At 35.7% G+C, this 26,722-nt stretch overlaps 1 protein-coding gene across 1 annotated transcript in view; it reads right to left on the bottom strand.

Annotated features, from left to right (window-relative positions):
* LOC126832501 (dynein axonemal heavy chain 7) overlaps positions 1-26,014 on the bottom strand; it is a gene marked incomplete at its 5' end in the record, with an annotated part of 45,411 nt that extends 19,397 nt beyond the window's left edge. Inside the window, 32 exons of the mRNA XM_050563297.2 lie at positions 213-366; positions 615-778; positions 1,505-1,619; positions 1,747-1,998; positions 2,816-2,958; positions 3,256-3,459; positions 4,297-4,437; positions 5,540-5,729; positions 6,372-6,601; positions 7,851-8,031; positions 8,456-8,574; positions 8,941-9,054; positions 9,223-9,364; positions 9,886-10,202; positions 10,924-11,140; positions 12,239-12,365; positions 12,899-13,067; positions 13,569-13,724; positions 14,025-14,222; positions 15,117-15,242; positions 16,273-16,368; positions 17,469-17,600; positions 18,278-18,457; positions 20,174-20,356; positions 21,148-21,297; positions 22,192-22,305; positions 22,610-22,843; positions 23,386-23,598; positions 23,942-24,069; positions 24,882-24,984; positions 25,304-25,472; positions 25,983-26,014. Coding sequence (XP_050419254.2) covers positions 213-366; positions 615-778; positions 1,505-1,619; positions 1,747-1,998; positions 2,816-2,958; positions 3,256-3,459; positions 4,297-4,437; positions 5,540-5,729; positions 6,372-6,601; positions 7,851-8,031; positions 8,456-8,574; positions 8,941-9,054; positions 9,223-9,364; positions 9,886-10,202; positions 10,924-11,140; positions 12,239-12,365; positions 12,899-13,067; positions 13,569-13,724; positions 14,025-14,222; positions 15,117-15,242; positions 16,273-16,368; positions 17,469-17,600; positions 18,278-18,457; positions 20,174-20,356; positions 21,148-21,297; positions 22,192-22,305; positions 22,610-22,843; positions 23,386-23,598; positions 23,942-24,069; positions 24,882-24,984; positions 25,304-25,472; positions 25,983-26,014 — 5,193 coding nt within the window. The remainder of the gene's footprint in view (positions 1-212; positions 367-614; positions 779-1,504; positions 1,620-1,746; positions 1,999-2,815; positions 2,959-3,255; positions 3,460-4,296; positions 4,438-5,539; positions 5,730-6,371; positions 6,602-7,850; positions 8,032-8,455; positions 8,575-8,940; positions 9,055-9,222; positions 9,365-9,885; positions 10,203-10,923; positions 11,141-12,238; positions 12,366-12,898; positions 13,068-13,568; positions 13,725-14,024; positions 14,223-15,116; positions 15,243-16,272; positions 16,369-17,468; positions 17,601-18,277; positions 18,458-20,173; positions 20,357-21,147; positions 21,298-22,191; positions 22,306-22,609; positions 22,844-23,385; positions 23,599-23,941; positions 24,070-24,881; positions 24,985-25,303; positions 25,473-25,982) is intronic.
* Positions 26,015-26,722: the final 708 nt, after the last annotated feature.

Raw genomic sequence — 26,722 nt, forward strand, 5'->3', positions numbered from 1 at the left:
AATAGAGTAATTTGAATGAAATTTTCAAATTATTCATTTTACATCATCTTCTTTCGAACTATTATAGCAAGAATGGCTAGTTCTTTATGTAAATCTTACATTACATAATGTATCTTTAAGGGTCGTGAAGACACGCCAGTGAAAAAAGCTCTAAAATTGATCAGTTAATTCTAGAACTTGCGACTAGATTTAAAATGTAAAAGTCTACTTACAGGAGTTCCGAACTGGATACAGTTTTCTAAGGTTCTAACGAAATCGGCATCACTGAGTTTAATGACATGTAGATTGTTAGCTTTCTCCATATTCTTCACCCATTTATTGGCCTGACCTTGTGGATCAATCATCAATGGCCATCGACGACCGTTACTGAAAACACATTTGTATCAATATAGATTCATAAAATGTTCTTGATATGTCCAAAGCAGATTGTTCAAATACATAAAGACATGAGCTACATTCAAAAAAACGTTGAATAAGAAAAGCATGCAGTCAATATGATAATGGGTGATTGCAGATAGTCCGAAGACAAACTATCGAACATCCAAAACCGTCAAATAAGAAAAATTTGAGCCGAAGCGATTGAAAGAAGAAGACATAATTTAAGCCAGTTTTACCTGATTATGATTCCGTTTTCTATAGAGAAATTGTCTGTTGGTAAACCAGCAATATTCCATGCTCGTATCTTAACAGGTTCACCGAGGGTTGAGATGAGGGAGAAATCATCGGAACAAGGAATACCTCTTTTATTGATACCATCAATCCATGCTTTTGATTGATCCTAACATGTATATTTAATATATTCTTTATAAACATGATATAAAAATAAGAATATTTACGTCATTATTAAACATGACATAAGAATACAAAATATCCTTATTAAACATGACATAAGAATACAACATACCCTTATTAAACATGACATAAGAATACAACATACCCTTATTAAACATGACATAAGAATACAACATATCCTTTTTAAACATGACATAAGAATACAACATATCCTTATTAAACATGACATAAGAATACAACATATCCTTATTAAACATGACATAAGAATACAACATATCCTTATTAAACATGACATAAGAATACAACATATCCTTATTAAACATGACATAAGAATACAACATATCCTTATTAAACATGAGAGAGAGAAAGAGAAATGGGGTTTAACGTCTACTCGACACAAACTAGGTCATTTCAGGACTAACATGTGGTTTAATTTTATTTCAATGATTAGCTTGCGAGTAGGGGTCTTCAATAGTGGGAGGAAACCCGGAGAAACCGGAGAAAACCCACGAGGTTGGACAGGTGACCCTACTCCTTGTCACGTACTTATTAAACATGACATAAAAATATCTAAAATATTTGAACAAATAGAAATTGCTATAAATTTCTTATTTATTCTTAAAAACTCACAAATTATTCTTCCATACATTAATTATTCAAAAACTTTACCAGACAAATACATATATATATATATATAAGAGAGAATATTTACCAGTCTAAATGCTGACGTGAATGCTCCTAGATACGCTACAATACCAGAAGATATCAAAACATCTCCCGTTAAATTGATGTAACGTTTACCTAAATCACGGGCTGCTATACTCCACCTGGTGGCAATATAAAAAAAATTAAACATTAGTATTTTAAATTGTTTAAATACAGCAGACTGTTATAATACAGGAGGTTTTAATTGATTCTTACAGACATGTCAATCATTGTTATAGCTCCACCCACCTGTCACGTTCACCACCCAATCCACCAATTAGCTGTTCAGCTCGTTCTAATTTCTTGGAACACAAATCAACCTCATTCTCCAAGTCAACTTTTTTCTGTTTATTGGCGGCCAGCCTCTCTTCTAACTTGGATAGTTTATCTTGTACTTCCTTTAACGAAGCTCGTTTCTTCTCCAGGGATGCCATGGCAACATTCAATTCATCCTGAGCCTTTTTCAAAGATTCCTTTTTAGGGGCAACAACTTTAGCAACTCTAAAATAAACATGGAAAGACATTCAAAAATTGAACTCTCAGGTCATAATAAAAAGATATTCTAGTTCTCATATTTTGAGGCGTTACTTAAAAATGCAACTTACGCGAACAGTTTTTAATTTAAAAGAGAAAAAAAAAAAGAAACTACAGTGCATTCACATTATATAAGTAGTAGTATGCCACCAGAGTTACAGGTTTATAATAGGACAAATAGAGTAAAAGGTTTATAGTAAGGCAAATAGAGTAACATGTTTATAGTAAGGCAAATAGAGTAACATGTTTATAGTAAGACAAATAGAGTAACATGTTTATAGTAAGACAAATAGAGTAACATGTTTATAGTAAGGCAAATAGAGTAACATGTTTATAGTAAGGCAAATAGAGTAACATGTTTATAGTAAGACAAATAGAGTAACATGTTTATAGTAAGACAAATAGAGTAACAGATTATAATAGGACAAATAGAGTAACATGTTTATAGTAAGACAAATAGAGTAACAGATTATAATAGGACAAATAGAGTAACATGTTTATAGTAAGGCAAATAGAGTCCAAGTTTCTAGATGTGCTAAATATCGTGTCAGTTACCTCAAAACTATTAAATGTGGAAAGTTGAAATTATATATCAATGACTATAAAAGAATATACCATTTGCTTTTTTACAAATAATTACCATTTAAAATTTGCGAGATAAATGATACCGTCCCTCTCATATCCATAAATGTAAAGAATATAAAAATTATTTTTAAAAAAACTGAAGATTTGAAGGATTTCAATGACATGTTTTAGTATGAATACAGAAAAATATGTAGCTTACCTGTCATAGACATCCATAGCTCTGGCCCAACGACATAAACCTTCACAGGCTGTTGATGCTACTTTCACTTTCTCAGGATCAAAATCGGGATTGGTCATGTATTTCGTACGAATCACTTTCATGATAGAAACAGGAATAGTATCCTAAAACAAAATGAAATGAAATACTCTCTGAGTGAGTAACATATTAACAGAACATGGTCACTTTTTTATTCTAAATGCAAGGCTCTTTGACAAGTATCTTCTTTTCTTTATCAAGCACATTGTTGTCCTTAAAGAGAATACAGTGTGCTATGAGGGAAATTTTGCCTGAACTTTCTGTCAACACAGGAAACAGACACAGGAGCTCCAAGTTAGAAATCCAACTTCTTACTCAGTGGACCACCGTGGCTCAATGATAAACAGAAATTTCACAAGTAAAAATTTATCGAATAGTCTCACCTTATCAAAGTTGTACAATGATTCTAAGAATTTCATATCTCCGAGTAATTTTTTCGATGGTCCCCAGAAATCTTCAATCTTTTTACCGGAACCAGATGGATCAGGAACCTTTTCAGCTTTGACTCCCTTCAATACACAGATGGCTTCCATGACGAGACGAACACCGGCAGGCGGTGATTTCATACTCTTTACCAGAGTAATATCCTGAAATAGATCGAAACAACATACTGAAATTTGTAAACATGCTTTTATGATAAAATAAATATAAATCATGGATTTTCTTCACGAAATAGAGAATCTCCTACCAGTCTTTTTTGATATCAAAAAATATCAACATAAGTTGATAAAGTAACAAAAAACGAGGCTCTGCCGAGTTTTTTTTACTTTATCAACGAGTGTTGATATTTTTTGATATCAAAATAGACAAGTAGGAGATTTTATTTATCACCCAATCCCTTCTTACATGCACAAATAGATAAATATAATTCTTTGCTGTAGATTTCACTTTTACTGAACTTTGCCGCGTAGTGATACATCATTTTTTGACAGTAATTCAACCATTGCAAAGTCCTTTATATTGACCCAGTGTTTCCATCAAGGTCAACTGAATACAATAGTTCGTTTTTAATTTTAAAAAAAGTTACTTTTAATAAGAAATGAACTGTTCTTTGAAAATAAAAAAAAGTAGTTCCTTTACAACTGACCAATCAAATTCATGTAAAGCGATATCTCCTAAGGAGATTATGAAATTTATCACACAAGCGATATCTACTGTAGAATGTATTATTGGGTGATAAAGTAAAATGGATAAATATTAGGCACTAGTATTAATGTTAGTACAAAATGACATTTCTACAGAATTTATATCAGAGATTTGAGTCAAAGAATTTTCGTTCCAATAGCAAGTTTCAGATTCGCCACCAACAAGCACTGAGATTTTATTTAGAGGTCAATCCTATGAAGTTTTCAGTCATAAAAATTCCCTTGAGTGTCTGCTGATTCAACTGATCCGTGGGTGTAAGGGTGTTATGTTGTACTGACCTGTGGTGTGAGGGTGTTCAGGGCAGATATAGCAGCATTTAAAGCTGGAATAGCTTCCCCTAGTTCTCGATCACACTCATCTTTAATAGCTTGAGCAGCTTTAGCTTGTTCATTGGCTACGGCTTCATCCGCTTTTACAACCTACAACAACAAAATACAATAAACTGAAAAACAAGTAGATGTATCCCTAACTATACTAATGACACGCGATACAATTTCTGCCTTCAGCTTGTTCAATGGCTACATATGCAATGTCAGAAAGGAAGGTAAATACTTTTAAATGAAATGAAATGGGAATTAGCATCCTACTTTTCAGAGAGGATTGGGATAATGAAGACGGGCATATGTCATACAAAATGCCATGGGGAAATATTTAGCCCTGACCGTCTACTCTTATATTGAATTTTAACTGTCAAGGATTCTTTTACGTTCACACCGATTTGTACGCAGGACCTCAGTTTTACATTCCGACAAAGGGGAACCACATCAGAAAATCCCGATGAAATTTCTCTTACATCACTGGGATCAAACACGGGACGTCCATTTTAGCAAGTCAAACATCTTTCTCACTGAGTCACCTCGGCTCCCAAATCCCTAGTAATAATGACATACAATTTCTCACTTTAGAGCTGACCTCTTCAAATTTCATAGATATAATTTAAGATTCATATTTTAATTGTAATTAACAATAGGAAGTTATAAGCATGGGCTCCATGTGGTATAAAACTACAAACCCATCTCTTTTTATAGTAACAAATGCAATTTGGAATGTTTCATGAATATACTTCAGAAATCTTGAGATGTGAAATGCCGGTCATAAGCGAGGACTATGGAAAATGATCGAGGACTGTGGAAAATGATCAAGTGGAAAATGTTCGTGGACTGTGGAAAATGTTCGAGGACTGTGAAAAATGATTGAGGACCGTGGAAAATGTTCGAGGACTGTGGAAAATGATCGAGGACCATGGAAAATGATCGAGGACTGTGGAAAATGACTGAACCTAGATCTAGCCTGAACACTAGCATTGTAAGTTACAAGTGCAATGCGAGGTGTGAGTTTTTGTCTCTGAAGGTAGCGTTACCGTCTTCTCTTCTTTCATTTCTAACTGTCTCCTCTTACAAGTACGCAATCATGTATATGAATGGACATCAGTTGTTTTTTTTTCATCTCATCTAAACAACTGGACACCCTTTTAGCATGAGCACTAGGAAATAAAAGTGAATAAAAACAAATATTCTTCACCTTTTCAACTTTTGCGACTTCTATTGATTCTCGTTCTACTGTCACCATAATCTCCGCAACTTCTTTAGACGCTTCCACCAGTTGGGGCTGAAGATCTGTTAATTCTTTCTGCATGACAGCAACTTGTGACGCTGCTGAGTCCAGTTTCTCTAAACCTACTTCATACCTATTCTTCTGTTTCATAACCTCTCTACAAAAAAATGAGGTTTGTATTTAAAAAAGATATAATTATTATTTAAAGCAAGATTGGTTAAAAATTCGAGAAAATGCGAAAGATTATTCAAACATTAAATAAAGTGATGGAAAATATGAAATTTTGGAGAAAGCTGAAATTAAGTACAACTTTTTGAGCACATAAACATCTTTGGGAAAGAAATCTTGAGCTACAAGATTAAACGTAATTAAAACCTAATATTTATCTTCAGTACCTGTACAGGTGGTTGGATGGCTGAATGGTTAGCATTTGCGCTCTGTATCATGAAGTCTGTCATTGAGTCAACTGGCGTGGTTTCGATTCCCTGGTTGTACGTGACAAGGAGTAGGGTCGCCTGTCCAACCTCGTGGGTTTTCTCAGGGTCGTCCGGTTTCCTCCCACTGCTGATGAAGACCCCTACACGCAAGCAAATTATGGAAATAAAATTGAACCACGTTAGTCCCGAAATGACCTAGTTTGTGTCGAGTGGACGTTAAACCTCATTTCTCTCTCTCTCTAAGTACCTGTACAGTTTCCAAATCTCTGAATACACTATATACTGTGTTGCACTATACAACGTTGCGCTATATAAATGTTGCGCTATATAAATGTTGCGCTATGTAAATTATAATCACTTACCCTCTCTTTTTATCGAGTAAAGTTTTAAAAGTGTTGATTAATTCCAGGTACGATGTTGGCGTGACGTAATTATGACGTTCCAACTCTAAAAGGAATCGCTCTGATAAATCTCTCGTTGACGTGTGGAACTCGATACACATACTTGTACATCCAGTCTTTTCTTCTTCTGACATCTCAATCTCTTCCAGGAATCGGACAGCTACAGCCTGCAGGGCATCTTCAGGCCATGACTAAAAGACAAAGATCAAAAACTCATGAAATATCAGAGTACATTATTAAATGGCATGAATAAAGAATTTGGACCAGTTGGATATCCAACAAGGCGAAACAATGAAATGGGGTATAAAGTCTCATCAAGACAATACTTTGGTTATTTTGAGACTAACATGTGGTTAATGTATCATCAACATGATACTTTGGTTATTTTAGGACTAACATATTGTTAATGTCTGGTCAACACACTACCTTTGGTTATTACGAGATTATGGTTAATGTCTTGTCAATACAATACTCTGGTTATATGGAGACTAACATATGGTTATTTTGCTACAGAAAGAATTTTGGACCAGCAGTGGCCAACCGTTCCATGTATTCCAATTATTAAAGTTATTATAGATGCACGCCAATATGAACATGATTGGATCATCTGTTTTTCATCCCATCCAAATGACTAGCCAACACCTTATTTGTCAGCCCTGACATGTTCTTGTATAACAAGGATCATAGGCCAATCGTAATAAATAAACATTTTTAACTGGCAAAGGTCTTTAACCAATACATTATCTATCAGTTTCGACAAGTGTCACGCCTTGTAACCTGAGAACTGGGCATGGTTTGTAGGTAGGTCAAACGTAATAAAATAAACAATTTCAAAAATAATCATTAATCAATGAAATTTCTTTGTAAATCAAAATATATGGCAAGTAGCAATCTAAGATTTCTTTCATGGAGGTACGAACTCATCATGCTTCGGTGAGATTGTCTGGCTGTTCGTTTAAATAGACATCTGGGGAGAGAGAAAGAAATGGGGTTTAACGTTCACTCGACACAAACTAGGTCATTTCGGGACTAACAAATGGGTCAATTTTATTTTCATAATTCGCTTGCGCGTAGGGGTCTTTAGCAGTGGGAGGAAACAGGAGGACCCGGAGAAAACCCACGAGGTTGGACAGGCGACCCTACTCCTTGTCACGTACAACCGGGGATTCGAAACTACGCCAGTTGACTCAATGACAGACTTTATGATACAGCGCGCACGTGCTAACCATTCAGCCATCCAACCCCCCTACATAGACATCTGGGACCGGAGAAAAGTAGAAGTCACGGGTGAATCAGAACAATTCTGTTTCAATGGAGTCGCTGCTTCCATATCTATGAGTGAACATAATGTCAGCTAAAGAATTGCCGTTATTAAAATGGTTATTTGCACAGACTCTAAAACTCGCAACTTGAATAGATTTTATGAAATGTCTGACTAACCTGAAACCAATCAATAGTACAACAGTTGACAAGTGACGGAAATTTACGGAGACGATTACGGAAAGAATCACCGATCGGACTCATAGCGAGTACGACGTGAAGTTGGTCTCGTACTCTCTGGATAAAGAAGTTAAATAAAGATACGGGGGATCCATCCGTCTGCTTTGTCTTATCTCGTTGTCTGTAAAGAGAAAGTTTTTCAAGATGTGTTATGTAAGAGCTAAATCTGCCTATTGCAAGTCTTTCATTTGGCCTCAAAATAACGCATTAATTAGACATTTATTAACATGCCAGGCCTATAATCTACTCCCTAGATCATTGGGTTGGAAAATCCTGGAGATACTTTCTCAGCCTATACTGGGAATGAACATGGAACCTCCAGGCTTGTAAGTCAGTGTCATACTCATCAAGTTACTGTGACTTCAGGACATGGAAAAGGGTGTATAAATCGGTGGTTTGGAGTTATCTCTGCCACTGTATAAATCTTGTCTTGACAGTCAAAATAATAGTTTTATCTTTCTTCAGTCCCTATCTTATCTGCTCAGTCCCTATATAAGTTTTATCTTACCTGCCCCTACTCCGTCCCTATATAAGTTTTATCTTACCTATCAATTTGTCTCATCTTTTCACAGATTTCTTGTTTTTCATCGAGTGGATAAAGATTGGGAACTTCACCAGCATTCAGTAAATTATTAATATCTTCTAAAAATGATTCTTGTTTTATCTATAATTATAAAAGACAAAAGGTCACTTTATTTACCTGATGTTAAACTTTCTCCATCTTTAAAACATCAGCTAGGGTACAAATATAACATTTACCATAACATCAAAACATGCACAATATATAACATCAATCAAGTGAAACTGATGTTTTTCAACTTGTTTATGAAACTGATATAAAGAACAGGTACATAAAAATTATATCAAACCAAAAAACAAGAAGTGTATCATAGAATGGGGGAGAGGGAGATTAATTGTGTATTTCAGAATGGGGGAGAGCGGGAGATTACCTGTGTATCAGAGACGAGAGAATGAGAGCGAGAGAGATTACCTGTGTATCAGAGATGAGAGAATGAGAGAGGGAGATTACCTGTGTATCAGAGAAGAGGAATACAGCATGATTATCTGTTTCTGTCGATTTTCGTAGAATTCTCTTCAAATCTTCTCTCCATTCATAGGATGTGTAACTCTTCGTAATTTCAACCTGATAAAAATAAATAATAGCCATATTGTAATAACAACATAACATTACTGTTAGCTGTGTGAACTTCAGTTGTTGCAGCAATTCTCAATGGGAACGAATCAGTAGTGTATATAAATAAGATATTTAAATATTTTCTAGACAGGAGTAACAACTGACGGACATACAAACCTGGAACAGATCGTAGTCTGCCATATGGGCAGCAAGTCTTGTTAATGATTGACGTCCCGAACCTCCAACACCGACCAACAGGGCATGACTTCTTGGTTGTTTTAATATACGAGCTATTCTTGATACATGTTCTATAGCAAATCTACAAAATAGATATTACAACAGATTTAATAATCACAAAACCCAGGACTAACATATGGTATAATCTTTGTCTCTATAATACATTTGCTCGTATGTGTCTTTAACAGTGGGTAGAAACCCCGCTCCCTCCAACCCCCATTCACTGTTCATTCTACTAGTGATGCCAGCATCCTACCACCCCCACCACCCCTGTTCACTGTTCATTCTACTAGGGATGCCAGCGTCCTACCACTCAACTTCCACCCACACCACCCCTGTTCACTGTTCATTAAGCTAGTGATGCCGGCGTCCTACCAACCTCCCTCCACCCCCGTCACCCCTGCTCACCCGTTCTTCTAGTGATGCCAGCGTCCTATCAACCATTCACTGTTTTCAATTTTAATCCGATTTCAATGTATATGACTGTCTTATTTAATTTCTGTACAAGTGAGCACTTGGTCATGCACTATAAAAATGTACAATATCATATCTGTTTCTTTAATGTTGACTGATGTTCAGAACTTTGATGAGAAATTTCATTACCTGAACAGAACAAGGTTCATGGGCTTTTTACTCAGGTTGTTAAATTCATCCAGATATCCTTCCACCACATGACGTAGTTCCTCCAAATCTCGAACCTCAAGATAATCTTTCTTGTCCGATTTAGGATCCGAAAAATCACAGAAAATTAAGCTACGGATGTCATCCTCGATCAGTTTTCCATCATTATCCGAATCCAGGTTGATCAAAAGTTGATCAAAATCTTCTTTGAGTTTTGTTTTCGTCACTTCACGAATGTGGGTAAAAAACCATTTATGATCGGAACTATCGACCAATCTGTCATAGAATACTCGATATACCTATAAGTTAAATTAAAATTAAAATGAGAGAGAGGGAGAAAGACAGCAATAGGGTTTAACATCCACGTGCCACAAACTAGGTCATTTTGGGACTAACATATGGGTTCAATTTTATTTCAGCGATTCACTTGCGCGTAGGGGTCTTTGGCAGTGGGAGGAAACTGGACAGGCAACCTTACTCCTTGTCACGTACAACCGGAGAATCAAAACCACACCAGTTGACTCAATGACAGACCTTATGATACAGCGCGAACATGCTAACCATTATGCCATCCCACTCACCTAAAATAGAATGGAATGGGGTTTAACGTCTAGTCATTTCGAGACTAACTTGGTAAATTTCCTTTCATGGGTTACAAGTGTAATAAGTCGTTAGGGGGGAAGCTGGGGGGTGGGGATATCGTCAGGAAATCCAACTGCCATGGGTTCATTTACATGCACAACGATATATACTTGGGTTGGTCTTCGGCAGAAAAAGAAAACAATTTTGATTTTATTATCATCATTGCTAAATTTACAAATATTTTGATTATTATTGTCATAAATTTATGAAGTAACAAAGTTTTTAAATTTAAATTCTTCTTCAGATCAAATTTTTGAAACAAATTTTACAAAATTGAAATAGAAAATAAAACTTAAAAATTTTAATATACTTACTAAATCAAAAACCAAGAATCTAGATGAATATTTACATAGAAAAACGAGATGAAACAAAACAAACCTCGTGAATCCAGAGTCGTTTCATGGAGCCTGGTTCTTCCATTGTGTCAGGTGTTGAGAGTAGTACCCCCTGAATAACACGACTAAAATCTCGTAGATTGAAGAGATAATGTGATTTAGCGGGAGTAGGCAGCAGATTCTCCATGGCCCCTTTATAAACTTGTAACGTAGCATTGACGACTTGATCAATACACGGTTTAAACTCGTTACTGAATCCTCTACAAAAATACAGAATGAAATTAAAACATTAGTTGACATGTCACAAAGCTTCATTTAAATTCTCTACAAAAAAAAAATGAAAAAACAAAATCAGTAGACGTATCACAAAACATGTTCAAACTACCAGGTCTAAGAAATGAAAGGGAATGAAATACTGTAATGGGGTTTAACGTCTGACCGAGAAATAAAAGGGGTTTTAACGTCCTATTATTCCATGCCAACCAGGCGATTGAAGACCAGAATATGCCATGCAGTGTGGATTCAACAAAACATTGCTTACACACTACTGCCTACTCTTAGTCTTAATTTCAAACTGTCAGGGCATCTTCAACATGCTGCTAATGGTCCACAGACAGGGTCTCTGGGGTTTTTTTTTGTACCATACGAAGGGAGACAGAGAGAGAGAAATGGGGTTTAACGTCCACTCGACACAAACTAGGTCATTTCGGGACTAACATATGGTTTTAATTTTATTTCAATAATTCGCTTGCGCGTAGGGGTCTTTAGCAGTGGGAGGAAACCGGAGGACCCAGAGAAAACCCACGAGGTTGGACAGGCGACCCTATTCCTTGTCACGTACAACCGACCATACGAAGGACTAGCAAGGAAAACATCCAGAGGAACTTTCTTGGCCTAAACAGGGATTGATTATTGAACACAGGACCTTAATTCTGTATAATTATGAACCAGAAAGCCTGTAAAAATTCTAATATATCTCTGTAAAGATTTTGTTAGAGAGAGGGAAATGGGGATTAACGTCCACTTGACACAAACTAGGTCATTTCGGGACTAACATGGTTCAATTCTATTTCAATAACTAGCTTGCGCTTAGTAGGGGTCTTTAGCAGTGGGAGGAAACCAAACGACTCAGAGAAAACCCACAAGATTGGACAAGAGGTTATTAGCCGCAACCATAAAGCAGCCACGGTGGCATTGTGTGTAAAACGTTTGCTCGATAACCTGGAGGTCTCATGTTTGATCACTGTGTTGACCAAGAAAGTTCATCGGATATTTGGGAAAGGTTCCCCCTTGTCGGTGATGCAGGACAGAGGGCTTATTTGAATAAGTAGAAACAAATGTGGTGTAATTATACTTACTTAGCAGAGATATGCCAGTCCATAATACGTCTAAATATGGTAATCATCGTATCATCATCAAATTCATTTATAGTAACAGTATTCATGTGACGTAAAAACCGAGGTGTAACAGGATTACGACCACCACCTGAAACCAGAAATATATTATAGTAAAAACCGAGGTTTAACAGTATTGAGGATTAATCTCTAGAAAATGGAGTTTTGCAGTTGTGAGGTCTTTAGTAAGGGAGAATTTTGTCTCGGTCGCAAACTTGAAATTGTTATCTCCCATAATGAACTAATAGACAACCTTGCAGAAGTCTAACAGAGAGAGAGAAATGGGATTTAATGTTCACTTGACACAAACTAGGTCATTTCAGGACTAACATATGGTTTTAATTTTTTATTTCAATAATTCGCTTGCACGTAGGGGTCTTTAGCAGAAGGAGGAAACCGGAGGACCCGGAGAAAACTCACAAGGTTGGACAGGCGACCCTACTCCTTGTCACGTACAACCGGGGATTTGAAACCAAGCCAGTTGACTCAATGCCAGACCTTATGATCTAATGCGGCCTTGTTAAATCATTCGGCCACCCAAACACCTGATCAATACCCGCAGCTCCCATCTGTCTGCTAATCATTCTAGATTTAGCAGGAGTTCAATAAAAAGTTTTAAAGTACCTGGCGGTCCCATGGCTCCCATGAACTGTATATCAATAAGTTTTATTGGTGTTGTATCTTTAAGATCGTACCAGTTCCAATGATCTAACCATTGACGGATTAATTCTATCGGAGGTTGAGCTCCGTATGTTTCTCGGATCGGCATATTTAAATCATCAACAAATACAACCTAAGAGATAAAATAAACACAATTCACATATTTATATCAACAAATACAACCTAGAGATAAAATATTCAAATCATTAATACAAGCTGGGGAAATAATGTCACAGCCATTGACATGTTTTGCATCATTGACAGTTGAGATGTCTTGAGTCAGTGTGAAATGTCAATGCCTTGGGTCATTTGCAGCATGTTTTATATAATTGTGTTATATCAATACTGTCATATTGTAGGACTACCATCTTTGAATCAGAAACTTCTCTCACATTTGGGAAATAAAACTAATTATGGTACAATTGGCTAATTTTTAGACTGACAGGAACTTTTTTTTTTTATGAAAAATTACAAAAAAACAACATTGAGTAAATATGTGCTGCTTACAGGAAAGCAAATCAGGTTTGATGGGATGTTAACCTCTACTGAGCTATTGCAGCAAATGAAATGAGGTTTAATTGCACGTCTGCCCCAACTGGGTTATTAAAGAAACTAATCAATGATTGATACTTACAGCTTTTTTACCAAGTGGTGGACCGAATACACCCTTTCTTCTTTTATCTAACTTAGACATGATAATATTCTGAGTCTGATTGGCGCTCGTTTGGGCAGAGAAATTGATGATGTTTGGTTTGTAGACATCCTTTGTTAACTTGTTCAATAAAAATTCCTGGAAAAATACAAAATTCAAATGTTCTGGGAGTTGGGATGTATAAAGCAAGAGGTAAATCTGTATTGTGGCTTCAAATGTTATATAAAGTATTATTTAGACATTTATTCACATGACATGCCCATAATCAACTCTCTAGATCATCAAATTTTACAAGAATAAACAGTCTATGCCACATCTTGTCAAAACTACAAACAGTGATAACTTCACTCACAATCAAGTAATTTAAATGAAACTTTCGTGAATATTAATTTTACATGATCTATATTTGAACTATTTAAATTAAAACAATATACTTACAATAATGTAACATGATTTTCCTGTACCGGTCGGACCAACGAATAAACTTGGTTTTTGATGTAGAATCAGGAGACTCATCAGGTATGTATAACGGACCGTATCTATCGTTGGTACAATGATTTCATTAAACATCGCATCTTTAGGTATAGGTGGACTGTCTTTGATTTCTTCAGCAAATGGTACCCACTTTCCAGCACCCTAAAAATGATCAAAACATGAAATTACTGTCACATGATCGTCAGGACAAACTTGACAATATAATGAGGGAGAAGGTTGAACGTTCTCTAAGGACAAACTATGTCATTTCAGGACTAATATATGAAATGAAATAGGGTTTAACATCCTACTGTTCTGCCCCGACTGGGCTAATGAAGATGGGCATACGCCTTACAGTGTGCTACTCCTATATCGAATTCCAACTGCCAAGGGATCTTTTACTTGCACATCAATGTGTACACGGGACCTCGGTTTTTTGTCCCATCCGAACGACTAGACAGCTGTCCTTGTCAGGCCCTCCGTCCTGCATCACTGAGAAGGGGAAACTATGCCGGAAAATCTGGATGAACTTTCTCGGCCAATGCAGGGATTGAACACCCGACCTCCAGGCTAGCGAGCCAGCGTCTTACCCACTTAGCCATCAAGACCCCCGGACTAATATATAGTACACTCTTTATTTCAATAATTTGTTTGGAGAACCATGAATAAAAAAACAAATGAGATTAGAAGGTGGCACGTACAAGTGTGTGGTCGAAGCTACGCTACTTGACTCAATGACAGACCTCATGATCTAAAGCTCACAAGTTAAATGAAATGGTGTTTAACGTCCTACTGTTCTGCTCTGGGATAATGAAGACAAGCAATCGCCATACAGTATGCTATGAGGAAAAGTTTGCCTACTCTTATATCGAATTCCAACTGCCAAGGAATCTTTTACGTGAACGCCAATGTGTAAATGGGACCTAGGTTTTTCTTATCATCCGAATAACTAGACAGCTGTTCTTGTCAGACCGTCCCTCCTGTACGACTGAAAAGGGGAAACCACGTTGGAAAATTCTAATAATTAATTGATGAAAACATGTTTTCCTTTCTTACCTCTTTAACAAATTTATAATCATAAACTTTTCCTTTTGGTGGGAATGGATTGAGGTAGGGTTTCATCGGAGGTTCCACGAGATCTGGGATAACTAACATTTTTCTTGTTTCTTCTGTCATGCCACCCTGGTAATAATAAAATATACAATAGAAGTCATGTGATGAAGACAAAACCTATTGCCATAAAGAGGTATTTTGATTATCATTGTGGTCTGAACCATTATGCTTATGTAGATATAAGTTGTCTCCCTTATGCTGTAGTTCTTCTGCCTTTTTCAGTAATATAGATTAGAATTCTAACATATAGAATGGTTGTTTGTATCTTTCACCCACAAGTTTAGTGTAAGGGAAATGGAACGAAATGAAATAAAATGGGGTTTAACATCCTACTGTTCTGCTCCTATACTGGGCTAATGAAGACGGGCATACGCCATGAAATTTTGCCCGGGCAGCGGCACTATCGCCTACTCTTATATCAAATTCCAACTGCCACGGGATCTTTTACGTGCATTCCAATGTATACACGGGACCTCGGTTTTCCGTCTCATCCGTAGGACGAGACAGCTGTCCTTGTCAGGCTCTCCGTCCTGCATCACTGACAAGGGGGAACAACGCCGGAAATTCTGGTTGAACTTTCTCGGCCAATGCAGGGATCGAACACCCGACCCCCAGGCTAGCTAGCCAGCGTCTTACCCACTTAGCCACGTGATCCCCAGGGAAATGAAACCTAACCACTTGACTCAATGACAGACCTTATGATCCAATATGGTCTTTTTAACCCATTTGCCGTCCACCAAAACAGTGATAATCTGTGCCCAACAAATGAAATGGGGTTTAATCCTACTATTCTGCTCCGAGTGGGCTATTGAAGACAGGCATACGCCATACAGCGTGCTATGAGGGTAATTTTGCACAGACAGTGACCTACGGCTGTCTCTTGTATCGAATTCCAACTGCCAATTGATCACACATTGTACACGGGATCTCATTTTTTTGTCCCATCCGAACGACTGTCCTTGTCACTGTGCCCAACACTAGCTAGAGGTCCTATCCCCCACAAAGCCTGAATTTGTGCCTTGACAACGTCTGTGAACAGCGCCTTATTTCCGGGCTGGGTATGGTGTACATTTTCTATTGTATTCATAATATAACTTACTGAAATGAGTTCTCGTAAAACTTTATCAAATTTAACACGACCAGTATCATCTGAACTGGCGCCAACGGACCAAGTTATAGCGAAGAAAAAGATACTCTGGAATGAAAGAATCAGGTTATTTTAATTAAACATACATTATGCAAGAGCTAAATCTGCCTATTGCAGGTCTTTCTTTAGGCCTGAAATGTTATATAAATTATTAATTAGACATTAATTAACCTATCCAGATCATAATCAACTCTAGATGGCATCGCTAGCCTGCGATCTTTAGTGGATTACGAGCCAATTTACTGCATAGCTTCCTTCACGATTTAACAATTAAATGGATAATCAAGACTATGCTGTTTATAATTTATCGTACTGACTTTAGTAATGATGATAAAGGCTAGGCTGAAATTCAATCGCTTTGTTCTCGGTTCATAGTGGATCAATTTGAATGAAATTTTCAGCAAATTGCCTTTACATTATCTAGTTTTTAACTATTATAGTGAGAACTGGCAACTCGTAAGGGAATCTCCAATAATGTATCTTTAATAAATCACAATGAGTCATGTGTTTGAGCAGAAGAACAAAGTAGAAAATATAAACAATATGTATATATCTAAATTAAAGATAATTATTACATTGATATTAACTAAACAATGAATGGATAAAGCTGAAGAAAATGAACAGATTGAGCTGGGGAAAATAGATGAATGGACTGAGTTGTGAGATATGAATGGACTGAGTTGAGAGATATGAATGGACTGAGTTGAGAGATATGAATGGACTGAGTTGAGAGATATGAATGGACTGAGTTGAGAGATATGAATGGACTGAGTTGAGAGATATGAATGGACTGAGCTAGGAAAAATGATTGGATATAAATTTGGAAAATGAATGGATAGATGGGAAAATGTCTTGTCATCCATTCTGTTTCACATTCTAAATACTAAGTACAAATTCTTTACCATCTGATTGACACTGCTCAAAACAAACATGCACCTTCATCGCCAAACAAGAGACTTTCTCCCCCCCAAGATACGATTATAACAAGTGCCCTTACACCACTGCTATCCCTGACTACATTACAAAAATATTTCATGACAATCTAAATCTTTTTTAATATAGATATAGTAGGGTGGTCCACAGCCTCAAATATAGGTTGTTTTGTTCTGGTCGTGGTCCGCCCTTATATATATAGAACCATTTCTTACCTCAAGCCAGGTTATTATCTCCCTTTCTTCCATCTGCGTGATCTTAGCCTCATCATTGAACTCGTCAAACAAACAATCCATCAGGTTCATCAGTGAGTTGATTAAATTAGAATCATTGGTTGGTGATAATTCCTGGCAATAAACACAGAATAGAATGAATATAAGTTACAATCATCCTTGATACTCAGTTTTGACCATGTGCTCCATTAAATTAAACATAATAAATCAAATTTTTATTCCACAAAATTCACCAATTTGTTATAACAGTATGTTTTATAACTGAAAGAATCTGGACAAAAAACACTTTTAAACACATGTTCACAAAACTAATACTGCCTCTAGTATCTCAAACCACCAGAGTCATGTCAATAGCTGTCATCTATTTAAGGATCGTTTACTAGTTCTGTGCCTCAGGTTGTTTCAGGCGGTCATAGACGCAGTAGTTTTGGGCATTTTCAAAAATGCTAAAAGGATGCTTTTTTACTGTGTTTTTTTTCAGGGTATGGCCCTCAATATCTAAATTTGCAAAGGGTTTAAATTTTCAAATGGATGTACATTATTAAGTGGCTTTATATGAGACAAAAAAAAAAAACCCACCAAAAACCATTGTGTCCAAATTTAAAAGAGACACAAAACCGAATGAATCAAGTATCCATCAGGATATAGCTCACATTTAGTGACTGGTTGTCTAACTTGGCGTTTGGGAATTTCTGACCTCTGCAACCGACATGACAATAGACCAGGCACCCAAGAGAAGTAATTCTACATGTACATTAATCAAAAAGACAAAAAGAGTTATTTCAACTGACCTTGACCCCAGCTTTTCTGATGACACGTAACATTGGATCAGCGAACCTTTCAAACATGTCGTTAATTATAGCTTTGTACGTCTCTGTAAACGTTGATGGTAAAACGTTCAACCACGATTTAACTAATGGTCTCCAGCCTAACGACGCAGGCTCCATGTATATCATACCACATCGGGACACCTGAAACACAAAACAATTTAATCACTGCTCAGAAAAAAAACACGTAGCTCACAGACAAACATAATTAGTTTAAATCCACAACAAGATAGGTCATTGACAAAAAAACCCCCAATTAATTTAATGTAAAACTACATTATGCAAGAGGTAAATCTGCCTATATAAGTCTTTCTTTAAACCTGAAATATTAATCAGACTAAAAACACAACACAGTTTATATGGAAATACAATCACTGGTTTATATGGAAATACAATCACTGGTTTATATGGAAATACAATCACTGGTTTATATGGAAATACAATCACTGGTTTATATGGAAATACAATCACTGGTTTATATGGAAATACAATCACTGGTTTATATGGAAATACAATCACTGGTTTATATGGAAATACAATCACTGGTTTATATAGTTTGTGCTTGATAACGATAAGAGAATACTTGTCGAAACGCCATGCTATGCCTATAAACCAGTGATTGTATTTCCATATAAACTGTGTTGTGTTTTTAATGTGTTCAATCGCTAAATGCCACTCAAGGACTATATTAATCAGACACTTATTAACATGACAAGACCATAATCAACTCTCTAGGCCATTGGATTGCTCAGATTTTAACATTGTCCATTTAATGATTTAATTTAAAACTCGAGTAACGATAATAAACAATCAATTTAAAACTCGAGTAACGATAATAAACAATCAATTTAAAACTCGAGTTACGATAATAAACAATCAATTTAAAACTCGAGTAACGATAATAAACAATCAATTTAAAACTCGAGTTACGATAATAAACAATCAATTTAAAACTCGAGTTACGATAATAAACAATCAATTTAAAACTCGAGTTACGATAATAAACAATCAATTTAAAACTCGAGTTACGATAATAAACAATCAATTTAAAACTCGAGTTACGATAATAAACAATCAATTTAAAACTCGAGTTACGATAATAAACAATCAATTTAAAACTCGAGTTACGATAATAAACAATCAATTTAAAACTCGAGTTACGATAATAAACAATCAATTTAAAACTCGAGTTACGATAATAAACAATCAATTTAAAACTCGAGTTACGATAATAAACAATCAATTTAAAACTCGAGTTACGATAATAAACAATCAATTTAAAACTCGAGTTACGATAATAAACAATCAATTTAAAACTCGAGTTACGATAATAAACAATCAATTTAAAACTTGAGTTACGATAATAAACAATCAATTTAAAACTCGAGTTACGATAATAAACAATCAATTTAAAACTCGAGTTACGATAATAAACAATCAATTTAAAACTCGAGTTACGATAATAAACAATCAATTTAAAACTCGAGTTACGATAATAAACAATCAATTTAAAACTCAAGTTACGATAATAAACAATCAATTTAAAACTCGAGTTACAGTAATAAACAATCAATTTAAAACTCGAGTTACGATAATAAACAATCAATTTAAAACTTGAGTTACGATAATAAACAATCAATTTAACACTCGAGTTACGATAATAAACAATCAATAGACATATCTTGTCAGAACTACAAACACTGATAACATGTAATTTGACTGAAATTTTCAATATTTTCCTTTTGCATTATCTATTTTTGAGCTATTATAGCAAGAACGATCAGCTCTTTATCTAAATATTATATAATGTATCTTTAAGTAGAAACTTAAATACTTTCAAAATGCTCAAAAGACACTTACAGTGGCAGGTGAGGCAACTTCTAAATCCATTGGTTCAAACATCAAATTAGTTGTATTAGCTAACTGGATAATCTCCCCACTCATCAAACATAGTTTTTTATTGTCGTCCAGTACTGTGTTCATGTTCTCAATCCAGACGGCATCTACAGGTCCATCAAATATCAGCCATTTACGATCGGGAGTCTGTAGAAAAAAAAATGGTACCAAGGTAAAATTCAGACGGTGATTCAATTTCAATATATATTGGTACTCCTTTTAAGGCCATACAAAAAAATATCCCAAATTCACAGACAACCCTTTGAAAAAGTCTGCTGAAGGAGAGGTTTTTATTTTGTCAAAGGATTACTACTGGGTTAAATGAATTCTCATATAAAACATCACCTTTCACGGTAATGGATTTAGCATGCTGTTTATTGCTTCCTGTAATTGTTACATGAAACTATTAAAGTTACAATAAAGCCCTAAAATAGATGGTATCTATAAACAGTCCTACCTTGTTAAAGAATAATCCTATTAATACTATAATTCACTATTGCCAGTTGAGAAATTGGCAAAAATATCATTTTCAACTTCAGATAGCTATTCCATGGTGGGGAATAGGAAAACAAGGGAGGTAATTGGGAGGTAATTGTGTTATTATTTCCAAGTTGAAGATTTTTAAGTGTGAGAAAGATAACCTATGATCGTATAATAGTGAGTTGACAACCTATTGAGCAAAAGACATAGAAATAATTATGTTTTGACTTTCTTAGAAAATATAAAATTGTAACTTTAATGAGATTGTTGATGCAGCACTTTTTGTATAAGTTATGCAAGAGACCCAGAATATTTTTTTTGTATGGCCTAAACATCTCGTAATAATTAATAATAACTAGCAGTAGCAGGTTTCCTAGGAAACACTATCCGCGATATCACCCTAGGTGGAGGTGGATGTCAAGCCCCATTGACAGAGAGAGAGAGAGATGTATACTTACAGTAGAGCTAGCGAAAGCTCGATAAGATACAGCAAGGATACCATCAGACCATTCATGAGATACAGGATCAAACTGTCCGTAAAGTTGACCCATCGTGATAGCTTTAGGATTGATAATTGTTATCTGTACTTTATTCTCTTCCATTAATCCCTGAAATATTCACAACAAATTAATCCCTGATATAGCAGAAATATAAAAATAATTTATCAGTCGAGGTTCACAATTCACAGAATTACAATCAAATGACACAGAATTCAAGTTTTATCATTGATATAATCAAACACTGTCAATAGGTTTGGTTGAAATATTGGGGTATTTGACGTTTGCGTTTATTGGATATTTTTCCCCTTTATCACTCCAACTCATGATAACAGGCCCCAGTTTTACAGAGCATTCTCACACTTAATTTAAGAATTGACTCAAAATCGTTCGCCTTATTTTAGCTAAATATAGTCTTTTATTAAACTTTTGTTGTTTTAATATATCAAATACATCAATAAGAAACTATGTGCAATGTTTTGTGTTTCTGGATTAAAGATATTTCTCCTAAACAGTGATTGAAAGTTGAGTAAATTCTTAACTTAAGTCTGGGAATGCTTTGTGAAGTTGAGGCATTATTGTTGTATGGTAGTTATGTCTCTAAGCCCATTATAGACTCAGAAATGAGGCCTGTCACATTGGTTCCGATAAATGAAGTAGTGTATGTAGAATCGTAATGTAATTATACACAACGAATTGTCTTTATAGCTGTTTCACTTGATTGTCATTATTCGTGGGATAAAGAGAATTTATCTTCTGTTAATTTTCACCTAGACCTACGTCCACTAATCACAACTAAGTAATTTGGAGTAACATCTTATCTTTATTTCTATATAACACTCCCCCAAGAACCATAAGAAAGCCTACTTTTTCTTGCTATTAAATAGTCAATTTGGTTTTTGGCAGATTACTAAGTCACCCAACATATTCATTACAAGAAGACATAATATCATTTCTCACTTTGGTTTTTAGTTTATTATAATCTAGAATAATAGTGTATATTACCTTCTCGTGGATGTCATTAAGAGCTCCAGCTAGAACTCGATAAGCAGCTGTTTTACCACCATACGGTTCACCTACTATCATGTAACCGTGACGTACAATCATCATCTCATAGATCTAGAACAACAAAATATAAAATAACAGCTAGAGTTAACTCCCCTACCATCATGTAACCATGACGTACAATCATAATCTCGTAGATCTAGAATATCAAAATATAAAATAACTGCTAGAGTTAACTCCCCTACCATCATGTAACCATGACGTACAATCATCATCTCGTAGATCTAAAATATCAAAATATAAAATAACAGCTAGAGTTAACTCCCCACCATCATGAAACCATTAAATGTGTGGTATATAAGATTGCTATTTTATAGTGCACCAGGTAAGATGAACAAGGTAAGATGACTATTTTTACCTGTTGTATCTTCTCCAAGAAGAAGTCTGTACATTGTAGATTCATCTTCGTACAATTCTCACGGATGGCTTCATTTAATGTACGATAATCAGGTTCTGGTAGCTTGATTCCCGGGAATAAATCGGAGGTAATACCGTGGAATAGAGGCAAGTCGTGATTCAAGAATTTGGGTAAATTGACATCAATGATGGAACGTAACATCAAAATATTCTCATTCTCTTCTGGATATTTCAACTAAAAATAGAAATATATTAAATTTTATAATCAAAATATAAATATATTAAAAATTTTATATTCAAAATTAAATTCAAAGTTAAAAATTATCTAGTTTTACTTACTAGTAGAAAATCAAGGACAGTGCCTTTAAATTCAGCCACTCCACACCACGTTCAGCACATCACTAACACATATATTAACTTGTAATATTTTATCATTGCTTGATAATGACTAGAGCAGCCTAGTCTAAATGTCGCTCAGTAATAAGCAGTAATTTTATTCCATAGAATTGTCACCTGTGTATTCCAGTTAAATAACTAAAGGCCGTTGAAACAATCCCAACTGCCAAGAGATATTTTACGGGCAAGCAGGACCTCGGTTTTTCGTCCCATCCAAATGACTAGACGACATTACTGTTTTTGTCAGGCCCTACGACCTGCACCTCTGACAAGGGGGGAAACCACGGCATAAAATTCCGATGAACCTCCAGGCTAGGGAGCCAGCATCTTACACACTTAGCCACCGTGGCTCATGTTTTTTGAACATAAACCAAATCTTACCTTGAGATTTCCAGCAGCCGTGAGTACAGATTTGACAGCCCTCATACCGTAATCATAATGATGTTGTGAAGACAGCTGTTCGGAACACAATCGGTACACAGCCACAATTTTAACAGACAGAGGACGAGCATCCACAAAACCACAAGAATAAAGTGAAATTTCTGCAATCATAGCATAATCTGGCACCATCATAGCCACAGTTCTAAACAACGCCTGAAAAAATATAATAAATTTCAATTTATATATCTCTAGGAAAGAATGGATCGTTCATTCCTGGAGTTTTACGTCCACTACCATCAAGGGTGTTATTGTAGACAAGTGTTTCCTTAGAAACTTACAAGACACAATGTCTTTGCAGGGAAGCGCCCAAGGTATATTTCATCCAAAGGAGAGGCTCCAGGTAAAAGGACGGATGAATGAAATGGAGTTTTATGGCATGTTACCTCCAACCGGGCCATATTACCCCAAATATTGTGTAGTCTATTACTGACATGAATTTAATATGAAAATAACGAGGTGAATCGTCACAGATCATATATACACGACAAAATCTGACCTTGAGATTATCGGGAAGGTCGGATCGACCAGCGTAACCAGGGTTCATGGTGATAAATACGGAACAAGTTGGATCCAGATGAATTTCCGTTCCTTCAAACAGTAGAGAGTCCGCTCCCGAGCTAATACCTGAAAAACAGAAAAACAAACAATTTAAATAAGCTTTATAATGGCGATATATTTGGATGGCAAGATGGTTTGTTGCATGGGCGAGAGATCACAGGGCCTGTCACTGGATCAAGTGGTAACGGTTTGACTCTCCACTTGTACATGACAAGGAGTAGGGTCACATGTCCAATGTCAAACATTGTGTGTTTTAGCCGGGTCTTCCGGATTCTCTGCACTGCTAAAGACCCCTACGCACAAGCAAATTACTGAAATTACCAAATTCGTCAAAATTCCTACTACAAAGGGAACTTTGTGTCATCTCAACAACAAGATGCTGTTTCCAAGGTTAGTCCAACAGAAGATTCTTCAAAACACCCATTTAATATTCTTCAGGGTTAACACTTTTCCAAATGTGTGAAAATCATGTTGTCCTTATCCCGGGCTATTTCATCCTTCCCAATGAAAAATCATGTTGTCCTTATCCCAGGCTATTTCGTCCCTATCAATGAAAAATCATGTTATCCTTATCCCAGGCTATTCGTCCTTCCCAATGAAAAATTAAACATCGTTAAAAACATACAGTGAACTTCAAGAAACTTAACGAAAAAAAACCATTCCATTAAGCATGATCAAGACGAGAGAACCCTGGTCGAAATGTCGCCAGAAATATATTTCTTATAGTAAGTGCAAAACAAAAATCTACAAGATAAACCTGCGGACAGGACAGAATATAGACACCGCAAAAAATAAATTTCAAGTGAACGGATCTGGGGAACAGCTGTAAGCGTCCACTGTATTCTATATAATTGTGCCATGTGTGTTATGAAACTGACCTCTTTGAATGGTAAGAATCTGTTGAGCAACCACAGACAAGACCTCCAAATCAATTCGGTTAAACTCGTCAAAACATGACCAAGCTCCACATGATGCTAAACCCTGATCAAACAAAAAAAAATACATCAATTAACAGAGTTCTATTCCTTTAAAATTGTTTTTTTTTCATTTAAAGATGTAAATGTATGATATTATTATTTAATATGGCCGGTAATTTTACTAGTTTTTATTTCTTTAATGTTTTTAAATTATTATAAAATATCTTATTGGTTTGATGTCTGATATTATTAAACATGGATTTTAAAATTTACTGGTTTTTATTCTTTAAAGTTGTAAATTATTATAAAAATGTTTCTAATTGAATTGAAAGAAAATAATCTATTTCAACTCTTTCGTAGGTATCAATTTTTTTTCAATTTACCTTGAAGAATTTTCCAAGAGCGATATAATCGAGACCGTCGGAACAGTTAAATACAACACATTGTTTAGCCACAGCCTTGGCTAAATCCTTCGTAGTCTCTGTTTTACCAGTACCAGCTGGACCTTCTGGTGCTCCACCCAGATGAAGATGAAGAGCACCAAATAATGTTCTGAAACGAAAGAAGGAGTATGAAGGGTTAAAATCTACCTTATTCTACATGCAGTGCCGTACAGAGGTATGGTAGTGCCCAGGACTTAAGATTAAGGCCAGAAATGAAAGAAGGAGCATGAAGGGTTAAAAACTACCTTATTCTACACGCAGTGCCGTACAGAGGTCCGGTGATGTTCGGGAGTTAAGATTAGGGCCAGAAATGAAAGAATGGTTAACAACTACTTTATAGTACACTTAGTGCAGTACAAAGGTTTTGTGATATCCAGGTCTTAAGATTAGGGCCATAAATGTGGTAAATGAAGACATAGGGCAGTTTGTACAATAAAGGTAACAGTAATAATTCCAAAGTTCAAAATATTAATTTTATTTTCGCTTTTTGATTGGATGCACCGCCCTAAAATGGATATCCGACCGTGGCCGCTGCTGTCTCCCGATCCAACCACTGGACCCAACTATAGATTATCTAGTATAAAACTGGACATTGACGTACTATTATAACATACATTACCTGTAACACCTGTCAGTTAAAGGTGTGATAACGAGAAAAGATGTCTTACCTGTATCACCTGTCAGTTAAAGGTGTGATAACGAGAAAAGATGTCTTACCTGTAACACCTGTCAGTTAAAGGTGTGATAACGAGACGACCAGAGTTACCCAGGTATTCATAACCATATTTCAACATGGAATTTATCATTCTAGTTACCATGGAACCTTCCTGTTTAAATAAAAAAAATATGGCACATTGTACTATCAAAAAGACAAATACAATATAAAATGGTAGGCCTACATTTTACCATCAAAGACTTCAGTATACGTAGGCCTATTTAAAAAAAAGCCAACAGTGAGAATAACATTGTTTTAATATAAAATGGTAGGCCTACATTTTACCATCAAAGACTTCAGCATACGTTGGCCTATTAAAAATAAGCCAACAGTGAGAATAACATTCTGTTTTAATATAAAATGGTAGGTCTACATTGCACCACAGACTTTGGCACATAATCAACATCTGATGAACATATACACAAATCTGTACATTTCACCTACATTAGAAACCCAGTGTGACCGACAGACGGACAGATGACTTCTCTCATTTGACTGAAAATTCCAATATAGGTCGTATTATTCCCTCTTCATCACATATTCTTTAACTACTGCAGTGAGAACTATTGGCTCTTTATCTAAATCTTACATGATGGATCTTTAATCTATTATTAAATAAATATCGTAAATTATACAAACCTCCC

The sequence above is a fragment of the Patella vulgata genome, chromosome 9 (genome assembly GCF_932274485.2).
Source record: "Patella vulgata chromosome 9, xgPatVulg1.2, whole genome shotgun sequence".
NCBI classification, from domain to species: domain Eukaryota; kingdom Metazoa; phylum Mollusca; class Gastropoda; family Patellidae; genus Patella; species Patella vulgata.